The sequence below is a fragment of the Streptopelia decaocto genome (assembly GCF_964273445.1).
Source record: "Streptopelia decaocto genome assembly, chromosome: 4".
In the NCBI taxonomy this organism is placed as follows: Eukaryota; Metazoa; Chordata; class Aves; order Columbiformes; family Columbidae; genus Streptopelia; species Streptopelia decaocto.
The window spans coordinates 40,779,987-40,792,337 of record NC_138658.1 but is presented as its reverse complement, the minus strand read 5'-3'; the positions used below and the strand labels follow the sequence as shown (position 1 = coordinate 40,792,337).

The 12,351-nt window shown below is 35.0% G+C and overlaps 1 protein-coding gene across 1 annotated transcript in view; it reads right to left on the bottom strand.

The window, feature by feature from the left end:
- The window catches only part of WDR17 (WD repeat domain 17), a 43,306-nt gene extending 37,264 nt beyond the window's left edge, over positions 1-6,042 (bottom strand). Inside the window, exons 1-2 of the mRNA XM_082051350.1 lie at positions 5,962-6,042; positions 540-668 (exon numbers count right to left, since the gene is read on the bottom strand). Of these exons, the coding sequence (XP_081907476.1) occupies positions 540-668; positions 5,962-6,027 (195 nt within the window). The 5' untranslated portion in view covers positions 6,028-6,042. The remainder of the gene's footprint in view (positions 1-539; positions 669-5,961) is intronic.
- Positions 6,043-12,351: the final 6,309 nt, after the last annotated feature.

Below are 12,351 nucleotides of genomic sequence, written 5' to 3'. Positions count from 1 at the left end.
ATTCCACAACACAGCACTTCTATTTTTAATTAGGTCTTTATGTATAGCAACTGCCACCTTCATGGTGCTGAGCAGTTCAGAAATGAAGAAATTAATAACTTGTTACAAATCCAGGAAAGGTGGGCCACTGAATCCTCAGTTTGGCACAGGAGACTAAACTACTTCAAAAGATTACTTTTACACTACAGCTTCAAATAAAACCACGGAATTACTTAATTTCTCTCTCAGAACCTGCTCTCCTATCCCTGCACTTCATTCATCTGAAGTGTTTGCTAGATTAAGAGCCTATCTTTCAAGAATAATTCTTGACACATACAACTTCAAACAAAGTTTACATCAATCTTTTGCACTAGCTACAAAAAGGAGAAAAAATAACTTGGAAGGGATATCTTGAATGGTAGATTGAGCTTTATAGAGACATCATCTCAGCAGCAATCATACTTCCAAAAGCATTGTAGAAACATTTATTGAAAAGGTTCAAAGTGAGACAGGCAACAATGTAAAAATGTAAGTAGTCTGTTAAATAAAAATAATTTTACCTGATAAATATAAATAGCAAGGGTAGCACAGTAGGCAAATCTGTCTCCACTAGCAGCACATACATCCTTGTTCCATGGCTGACATCCAGCAGCTAAAAGTCCCACTTGTTTAACCTGTGACATTTTTGCCTTTAAAACAGAAATTCATTAAACTACAACAAGATGACAGAATGTTAAAGAGCAGAATAATACATTTTTGTTCCGATAAATAATATATACATATGTACCATAAAAATATAGCTAACATTTAAGTTTTAACAGCAACATCTTGTGTCTATGAGGTACAAATGAATGCATGTAAAATAAAGCCAAGCAGATGTTCAGAGGCTTCAGTGCTACACAAGAAAGGGATTTTAACACCATTCACGGGAATCCATTTGGGAGGAAAAAAAGGCGAGAACAGCACATGAAAACTTGAATACATCTTGATTTGTTCTTGATCACTTTCATTTTCTTCTGGAGTCTTCTTCAACACCTTCTATATTACAGTGCAATGCCCTCTCTGTTCTCTTCTTCCCTTCATCCCCCACAAAGACAGCTGGACAAAATAAACTATATGCTAATACTTCAAACACAATCAAGTATTTTAAAGGAGCAACTGTTTGTTATGCAATGTAATGCTGTGTAGCAGCTTTAGAGAGATACGTTGGCTACAGATCACTTTCTACCTGCTTGCTATCAACTGTATCGAGGGGGAAATATTTTTCTGAATGCCATTAAGGTGCATTTAGAAAAAACTTTGTACAAGTATAGTAACAGTGACCTATAGTATCCAATGGAATCTATCAGTCAATACTGACAAAAATCTTATTATACAAATATTAACAAAATTTTGTTTTAATGCATATATACAAGGGATGAAATAAAGTCAAATGATCAGTTTTATCTTCCACTTTTCTTATGTGTTTGGGAGGTATCTGCTTAGAAGATAAATATTAATGAAGAAATATAAGAAGCAACCTACATGAGATTGTCTCCCTCTTTCACTTTGGAAAGAGTGAAAGAAAAAAAAAAGCTTATTTTGTATGCTTCTTTAGCAGAAAATCAGGATCAGATCGAATGTTTGGGACCAATCATCTCAAAGGTAACACTGATTGTAGTCATAGTGCTTAAATGTTCTGGGTGAGTTCTAAATGCCTAAAGAAGATGAAACACCCATGGTTACCCTCTGAATGTTTTGGACTGTACAACAACAGAACAGAAATGTACAGAAAAACAAGTTGCAAGAGAGAGCTCTGCTGCAGACAAGTGCTTTGGCTTTTAGACTTCCTTTCTGTCTCTGCCAACAATTCTCCTGACTTCTGAAGCAAATTAGAGGTTCTAGAGGGAACAGTTCTATAAATTGCACCACCTTGCAGTTCATCTGCCATCCATTTGATGTCACAAATGATATGAATCCCACAGAAAGAAATTTATCTTTGTATCTAAAGAATCATCATCATCACTACCAAGTGACAAAAAATAGACTTCAAATTTCTGATTTTGCCATTTAATGTTATTTTACTGTTTAGTAAAATTTGTCTTTTGGTCTACTTTTACATTAAAGGCAAAAGGTAACTCTAATATGTTTTTAGAAGATATCCACCAACAGAAGCCTTGTTCACAAGTTTAATTTAAAGCAACCATTGTTTTGATAATGTGATATTTTTCTTAAAGTCTGATATTTAGATGAAAATGTCTCCTAAATAAGATCAACAATTGGACGAAAAATGCTGCTTTGTGATACATCATTATTTCACTGAGTTAATAATTCATGCTTAAGAAGCATTATTAAGCTTTGAGTCTTCATGTAGATTTTTCTATTTAAGCATATGTAAAAAATACATATGTAAAATATTCTGAGCTGTATTAGAGAAAGGAATTTGCACTTCATTTACTAATATTTGCTGGTTTAAACTTGTTAATATTAAGAAGCATTTGCTTTGAAATGCAGTACAATGGTATCTAGAAGAAGAAATCACAATTCTATGGGTTACTGACTGTTACTGTCTTCTAAGCATCATGCATCAAAGCAGTTTCCTGCAGATCTTTTCAGACTTTATAGATTTCTGTTGAACATACTTATACTACAAGGAAGAGAGCAGCATTCATCAGAATAGTGTGAGTAAAATGGCAGAAAACTAGAAATCCAGTTCAGTATAACTGAATAAATACATATATGTATGATTTCAAACGTTGCACTTTTATACAATGGACTCTTAAGTATACACTGAAAAAAATCTGTGCATGTAAAAGACATACACCACATTGGAGAAGCTATCAAAGGATGCCCACAGTTTCCAAGGAGATGAAAGGCAGAGGAAGGACAACAGAAACTTTTTTTTTTTTCTTTCCAATTGGTATGAGCAGCAACATTCAAAGTCCTTCCTTGTTGCTAAATATATAAAAAACCCCAAACAAACAAACAAACGCCCAAAAACCCCATTAAACTGAAATTCTGTATGCCTTAAATTTAATATTATTTAAAAATAACTGAATGGACTAGATGCATAGACATGGCTATATATCAATAACTTAATAATCCCTACCTTAGCATAGGTATCATTTTTTGTAAACCACTTAAGGATTCCCATGTTCATTCCAATACCTTGCTGCTCCCAAAAATGCAAAATCTTGCGCTGGTTGTAGAATGAAATCACTTTACTTGACAGATGAAAGAACTAAACCTTGATGTTCACAGAATAATACAGTTACTAAAGGATGCAGGGAGAAAAAAATGAGCATTGCGTCGCACCACACACACAAACGGCAGCGTCAGTAGCCTGGCAACTGCAGCTCTTTAACAGGCACCATTTTAATTTTTACCTAACTCCTTTTTCTCTGCTTCAGCTATTCAGTGTATTTCATTGCTTGTTGTATTTCCCAACTGTACAACAACAATATTTATTGAATAATAATAGCTTAAAAATCCATCACTTAGCACCCTTTAATTATCAAGAGATGTGCTTGTATTCATCAATTCATAATTATCAAGCACAACCAATACCTTCTCAAAAGGAAAAGTAAGTACATCAAATAATGAGAAGAAATCTAACACTATGAAAACTTTGGCAGTTGTCACAGATTTTTATTAAAATTCAAAGGGGAAAAAAAAATAGAAACAAAGAAATAGATGGCAGTGTCATATGTCAGTTATAATTTCTTAAGAACCAGATATCTCAATTCCAGTTGAGCTACACCCGTTAAACAAAAATTCCTCCTACTTTATGTGGAGTATACCACAAAATTACAAAGAATTTTCAGTTCTTGATGTGAAAAATCAAACTGCAGTTAATAATGCAGGTCTCTAGTCTTACTCAGACTGTACAAACACTCCTGCAAGAAACTGCTTCTGAGCAAAAGATGAGCAAAGACTGACGACATTAATCATGATGGTCATGATGTAGAATAATTATGTAAGTTTGTGTAAGTTACGTAAGTACTGCTCTAACCAAAAGTTAAGCCCTTCATATTTCTCAGCAGGATTTAACCTAGGTAGCCTACCACTTGTTAAAATGCCAAGTTGGTTGATAGCTTACCACTGAGCAGTATAGACAGAGAGTTTGCATGCTTCTCTGCAAAAACTGGAAAGGCTTTTTTCCACTTTTGTATCCAATTCATGGCACACAGACCATCTGTGACTCCTGGAGAATCAGATGACTAACCAGCGGCAAGAAGAGACTGCCCTGGACAAGGCTTTGAATTTCATGAAGATTATTCAAAACCACCAGGAGCTAGACTCTTGTAGCCAACATTTGTAAATTACATTTCCGAACTTTCAATAACCTAGCAAGTGTTCAAAATCAGTGCATTCAGTTACCCAGATGCTGATTAGGAACAGAACACTATTATTTGAAAGATCATTTTAAACAAACAAGAGTTACACCAGAGTTCACAGACATTTTAAACCTCCACAATAAATCCAGAGCCAAATACTACTTGAACTGATTTAATCACAGCATCTCCGGCTTCACAAGGGAAGAAATCCTAAAAATGTTGTGGACCTCTGGCTGAAGTTTGGAAAAAGTTTAGATTTGAAATCACAGCCTGAGACTGTATTTTACAGACACTGATATTGTATTGCACAAACACTTATTTGAAATTAAAACAAATATATTAATCCAACATAGATACCCTGCTTAAAAAACCTAAGGCAAACAATGTAACATTACAAAATACCAGAGTTTGAAACAGAGCATATCATACATAGCAGTGGTAACAAAACCATAACTTATAGAGTATTGGCTAGTAATATGCCACCAGACATCTAGTTTTCAGGCACTGAATGTAATACAAAGAAGTACATACAACCAAGTCTAATTTCAGTGCAAAGCATCCAAGACTCTCCATAAGAATTTCATTCTCATCTTCCAACTCAGTGCTATCACAATCACCTGAAGATTGTTTTTCTGCTGGCAAATTACAGACGACACTTCTGGTTTTGGATGAAGTTACCTCTTGACACATCTCACAACTGAATCCCTGATGAGAAGCTATTGAAAAATATTTCCACCTCTGAAACATTCATGTCATGAGTGACACGTAACATGAGAACAGTGGAAAAGTATTAAAATCTGCTGGTTTTTAACACTTAGGAGCATATAACTGGCATTGCCAATATACAATAATATAATTAAAGCAGCTGCTGGCTCTTATGTTTCAGTAGCATCTCCTGCATTCTGATTCTAAAGCTGTGAATATACTATCAAAAAGGGAAATAGAAATTACATAAATATATGGTTACATAAAGGAGCTTGTTAAAGTGAAAGAAACGTGACTTAAATACACTTCCCATTATAAATCTATGAAAGCAGCAGCAGCAGATCAAGCTTGCCCAAGGCATGCAGTTAATAAACACTAAAAAAAAAAACAACCAAAAAAAAAAAAAAAACCAAACCAAAAAACAAAAAACGAACCAACGCACAACCACACAAGATATCCTGCAAATGTTGCTATAGTAACAACTCCTCCATGGAAAAATGTTAATAAAAATATACAGGTATCCAAGATACAACTTGGAAATGATCCTAGGTGAATTAATATCTCCCAAATATATTTTTTTTTACTCAATTACTGCTTATAGTTATTTTAGTTTACTCCATGCACAGTATACTAATTCCTCTTACTACAATAAAATTAAATGCTGGATTTCTATCTCATTACATATTAAAGAACTACCACTAATTACATTATGTAACCTAAAAAATGCAAATAAGTGGCTACTCAACTTTCAATATCTTTTATCCAGGTAGCAACATTAATTTTCAAAAAAATCATTTTAGATGTTCTTATCTATGATTCAAGATCTCATTAAAACTACTAAAAATACCTTCTTAGTACCACTACGGAAATATTACTGTTGGTACTAGTAATATAGTAAACAGCATCTTAAGTAAAATATAAAGGAAGTAAAAGAGACAATACTAATTTAAACAATTCTTACTCGTTGTTGTCCTTCATACCAATCATCTTCATCAAACCAGTGAGAAATATAAGTCATCCAAGCCATGACAGAAGGCACAGTTGAAATAAAAAACACGGAACCTGAACACATGTAAGTACAATGAGTCCAGTGCTAAAATTTACTCAAAACTACAACAAACTACCCCAAGACCAGATCCAAACTCTGTGATATGATTCTACATTAATAAGCTTTATATTAATAAATACATAATCTGAAATACTTTCAGCAGCAATTTAAATGCTACTTTTTTTAGATTCAACTGCTAAACAGAAATCAACAGTAAAACAATTAATTACTAGATTATATATTCCAGTGTTTTAAATTAAAGCAGGTTAGTGCTTCAAGCACGATTTTACAGTAAGTCTGAGCTCTGAAAATGAGGTGCTGTTAGACTCATTCTTATTTGTCTCCTAAAAAATTATCTTCCTTTTTTTCAAAGGTACTGTCTGTAAGAAATACAGTTCAGTGCATGAAAGCTTGTATTGAAATGTAAAATACCTTCAGAATCACAGGGAGCGATATGTTCTGGTTATGTAGGAAGTGGTTTCAACTGGCACAGTAGGAGGGGCCACGATTATCGCCAGTGCCAAACATCTTACGTTTAAAGTTTTTTTTAAAAGAAAAAAAAAAAAAGAAAAAAAAGATCTGTATCTCCATTGTTCACAGCCAGCAGAGCCTGAAGGGCTCAACTACAGCCACCAGCACTGGCTGGGAAATTTCAAAAGCCCAATTTTCACTAATTCATCAGAATGCATCTGCTTCTTTTCTCTCCCTTGGGAGAGTTTTGCATATCTGACTGTATTTATTCCTTCTGCAGCTAATTATCCATTTTTGGTATGCTCCCAAGATTCATATCAAATTTCACAGTGCATTATACCAGTAAAAGCAAGAGGTAAAAAGAGGAATGAAAACTGTATTGCTCACAGCACAATTCAGTACTGCAGCAGCACAATTCATCAGCTGTGCTATTTAGGAGACATTATCATACAACTCTTTCCAACTGTATGGTTGCCACAACTATCAAATCCTCAACAGAGATTATGGAGACCTAAAAAGCCCCAGTTTCTTAAGAAATTTAGCACTCTGACAACCTCAGCCTAACCCAGCACAGAAATGTACTGGATTAACAAGCTGTTTCCCAAAATATATAATACAAGAAATGCAAAAGCTAGACTGTGAAGTCAATTGTTCATTCAAGAAATAAACAAAGCAAAGTTTGAAAAGAACAGCTGGAAGTACCAGATATTAAACTGGAGTTAGTGATCAACGTTACTTACCATTTCCAAAGAACAACTCAGTGTCACTACCAATTGTACTTTAGCACACATAGTTTCCATTAAGGCTACTGTAAAAGCAAGCTACTTTCTCAAATACAGCAGGGAAATAAAGAAAAGCAGCAATACTTCTGCTTTCCAGCCTCTTACTCAGAAACTATGACACTGTCCTGGTTTCAGCTGGGACAGAGTTGTGTTTTTTTTCCTAGTAGTTGTTGTAGTGCTGTGTTTGGGATTTAGTAGGAGAAGAATGTTGATAACACACTGGTGTTTTAGTTGTTGCTGAGTAGTCAAGAACTTTTCAGCTTCTCACGCTGTGCCACGTGCACAAGAAGCTGGGAGGGGGCACAGCTGACCCCAACTGGGCAAAGAGCTATTCCATACCATATGATGTCACACTTGGCATATAAATCTTGGGGAAGAAAGAAGGGGGTGACCTTCAGAGTGATTCTGTTTGTCTTTTCAAAGCATCATTATGCATGATGGAGCCCAGCTTTCCGGGGAATGGCTGAGTACCTGCCTGCCAACGGGAAGTTGTGAATGAATCCCTTGTTTTGCTATGCTTGCATGTGTGGCTTCTGCTTTAAACTGTTTTTATTTCAACCCAGGAGTTTTTTCAGTTTTACTCTTCTGATTCTCTCCCCCACCCCACTACGTGGAAGTGAACAAGCAGCTGTATGTTGTTTAATTGCTGTCTGGGGTTAAACCATAACAGATGCCCAAGGGGGTAAAAAAACCCAACCAAAAAAAAACAAAACAAAAAAAACGACGAAACAAAACCACAGACAAAAACAAACAAAAAAATGCAACCAAAACAAACAAAAAAACACTCACACACACACAAAAAAATTTAAATCAAGACAGCCACTATATTTATGGGAAGTAGCATTCCCACATTAGCAGATTTTTTTTTTTGTGGTTTGCCCTCTGAGAGTTTGACTCAAACATAAACAATGCAAAGTACATAGAATTGCATGGTCTCAAAGTATATAGGAAACACAGGATTAATTCAGACATCACACAGAATCACAGAATGTTAGGGATTGGAAGGAACCTCAAAAGATCATCTAGTCCAATCCTCCTGCCAGAGCAGGAACACCTAGATGAGGCTACACAGGAATGTGTCCAGGCAGGTTTCTAATGTCTCCAGAGAAGGAGACTCCACAATCTCCCTGGGTAGCCTGTTCCAGTGCTCTGTCACCCTCACTATGAAGAAGTTTCTTCTCATATTTAAGCGGAACCTCCTATGTTCCAGTTTGTACCCATTGCCCCTTGTCTTATCATTGGTTGTCACCAAGAAAAGCCTGGCTTCATCCTCTTGACACTCACCCTTTACATATTCATAAACATTAATGTGGTTACCCCTCAGTCTCCTCCAAGCTAAAGAAACCCAGCTCCCTCAGCCTTTCCTCATACAGGAGATGCTCCACTCCCTTAATCATCTTTGGGACATCTTGATACAGCTGAAGAAATGCCTGACCATATCCATGGTCTATGACTAAATAATAAATATGTTACTGATGTACCACACCTATGAACAAAAACATTACAATTTGCTAAACAAATCACATCCACATTATTACTCCTTATTACAAACCAAAAATCATGATTTTGAATAAATTAACACTAATTAATTCAGAAAAGGCTTTGCTTTCAGGCTTTCCTGTCTCTTTGTAAGGATAGCATCACCCAGAATCTTGAGCAAAGTATTACATGTAGTTCAACGGTAAAAAATTTGTTTCTGTTTCACAACTATAGTTGTTCTACAACATATGTAAACTGAATTTTCTAGTCTCAATACCAATGTGTTAGAATGATGAGTCTTTCAAGAGAAGCTAACACCAAGATTCACATTTAGTTTCAGGATCATAAGGGAAGCACGGGTTAAATCAGTATGGATACTGTTTAATGTTTTCAATAAACTTGTGGTATCTTCAGCTCAAAGGTACAGATGTAATCAATATCTTCACAGGATAGTGGACAGGAAGTTATACTACTAAAAATGATCTGTCACAATTACCTGTAAATGAAAAAGCTTTAAGCTAAACTATACCTGGAAAATAAAAAAAAGACTAGTAGCTGCAAACACACCATGGGTTCATTATATTTGTTTGCTTATTATATAATTAATCTCCAACTGCTGGAAAAACTATTATACTATAGGTATAACAATACACTAGTGGAGGATGAATGAAACTCCATGTCCTAAATATGACAATAAAAATATGAAACATCTCAAAGTATTCCATCCTTTATTTTTTTGTGATTAAGGTTAATTTTATTAAAGATTTTATAAATAACTTAGTATGTACTTAAGCTAAAGTCCAGTTGGTACATCTACTTAAGCATTCTTTGTTCTCACTTTTAGGGATAACAAAATGAAATATGGTATCAGAGTCAAAAAACTGAATTTTTGTTCAAGCATTGAATGTTAGTAATGAATTTTAATAGATCTGACCAAGAGAGACATCTTTAAGGTGTACACAGTCTTTCAACAGATTGTCCAATAAATGTATCAGCAATATTCTAGAGGAAACAAAAAGATAAAACATATTCTATTCATCTCATGCAGAAATAATTAACTATTGAGTTGACACAAGGAAATGGTATGAAGTTGTGTCAGAGGAAGTTCAGATTGGACATTAGGAAAAGGTTCTTCACCAAGAGGGTGGCTGGTCACTGGAACAGGCTCCCCCGAGAACTGGTCACAGCACCAAGCCTGTCACAGTTCGAGGAGCATCTGGATAATGCTCTTAGTCATTGTTTAGTTTTAGGTAGTCCTGCAAGGAGCACAAAGTTGGACTCAATGATCCTTATGTGTCCCTTCCAACTCAAGATATTCTATGATTCTATGATCAAGCCTATGCTGCAGACATTTCAAAATCCTCCCTTTGGAAGTAGGTGCTCTCATTTCAGTGAGTGACAGAATCATTTTTTTTACTTTTCAGGGTCAGGACTTGACTCCTAAAGGAAACAATTCTGGTAAAGTAACTATATTTTAGAAACTCAAGTTGTTATGCATATGTAACAACAAAGATGTAAATAAAAAATATGTCAAGAATAGCATTATCAATGTACATTACAAGTTACAGCACCATAGAATCATTTTGGCTGGAAGAGACCCTCAAGATAAGTCAAAAAGTTTTTTACATCACCATGTGCATTTTAAAAGGCAAGAAATAAGCCAACTCAAAGCATACAAAAATAGCATTCTAGATTTAATGCTGTTCTTGATCATTTCACAATGCCTAACACCTCTTGCATCCCCAGATCAGTTGAGCACATGTTCAAGTGTATTGTCCAGGCTGTCCAGAGCCCTCATGAAGTCTCGCTGTCATGCTGAGGTTGTGTCTCAGGGATATAAATGAGCCAGCATGCTTGGGAGAAGGCCAAATTCTACAACTCCATGAAGGCAGCTGGACAATACAGGACCATGGACTCTGTTCTTTCCCCTTCATATAAATGTGCAGTTTTTATTCCTTATCTCTGAGTCTGGATCTGAGGGAGGCTTTCCATTAGGAGTAGGGCTTTAACCTGCCTGCAATAAGACGAACACAGAGCACGACAGAATGAGTCATGTTGGTCGTAAGGATAACATGGAGGTCATGTTGTATATCGTGGTGCTTTAGGATTGAAACATTACAACATGTGGTTAGAGTTCAGTGCTACAAAGGTCAAGAACTAAAAAACAAAGCAAACATAAAAAAAAAAACCAAACAACAAAACCAACCAAACAAAAAACCCAAACCTCAGAAAACCCCAAAAAAACAAAACACAACAACAAAATCAATGTTTATCTTCTATTAGTATTTTATATGAAAGTTGATGTTACTTCTTCAAACTTGATCTTACTTTCATAATAAAAAGATATCTGTGCTGAAGCATCCATAAGTAAGCTACTGCCTTTCTCTCTACAAATACATGACCTTAAAAGAGTCTGAACAGATATGCTGAAGGGCATAGTGGCCTCAATGTCAACACACTAAAACATATTCCTAAATATAACATACATATGTAGTTTACCTAGAAAACAAAGTATAAAAGATTACCTCTGAAAATAATGACCTATAATGATCTATATGCCATTGGAATGAACAAACTGATATGTTGTATGTATTCTTCACCGAATTTGAATGGAAGCATTTGCTAAGCCATAGTAACAGTGGTACTGTATATATAGAAACATACTTATTTGTGTTTTTTCTTAAGAGATGTTAAAGTTATTTTCTTAAAAAGAAAAAAAAAAAGACTATGAAAGTTTCATTGAATTAATTTTTTAGGATCTGATTATGGATTATCCTTAGGAAGATATGTGATCAAGTTCAATCCACTGCTATTGTTGGCAGCTAGAGCCTAATCTTCTCCTGATACAGCTCAGTCTTAAAAGTAGCTATACTTGTGTCCTTGTGCTCTTATGGGAAGGTTGCCCTAAAGTCTCATCTCAGTGCAGATCTGGTGATGATGATGTTGCATATCTGTTACTAACACTTTATCCTAATCACTGTGAGGTGGTCTGGCTACCCTGTATGTGATCTTCTCCTGATAAATCCATGTAACTTGTTGGGAAAGAGAAAATGAGGGGGAAAATAAAAAGGACAACCATTTAGAGCCCTGCTTATGTTTGTTAGTTTGGGAGGAGTAGGGGAAATCTCATTCTTATCAGACCTCACATGACATAAGAACACTGAGACATGAGTTTGCTCTGTCATTATCATATAATTGCTTATTGCACAGCCTTACTGTAAACATTGCATTTTAGGATTTTTTTTTAGGATATTTAGGTTCATTACATGCTATACATTCTCAAAGTAAAGATTCTTAAAGCACTAATTAAAAAAATAAAACCTGAGGCTTTTTAACCGATTTCTTTACTATAGATATTGATGTAATGAATGTACATAATGCCATATAAATTATGAAAGTAATAAATTTTTATACTCCTGTGACTTAAGGAGTTTTTAAAGTATTTTGTTCTTGGGGATTTTTTGTTATGTGGGGTTTTTTTGTCATGATATTAATTTTGTTAAGACATTAATTTCTATAATTAATTTTGTGGCTTCAAAATGTGTCAGAAGAGAAAATACAAAGTTGTAGC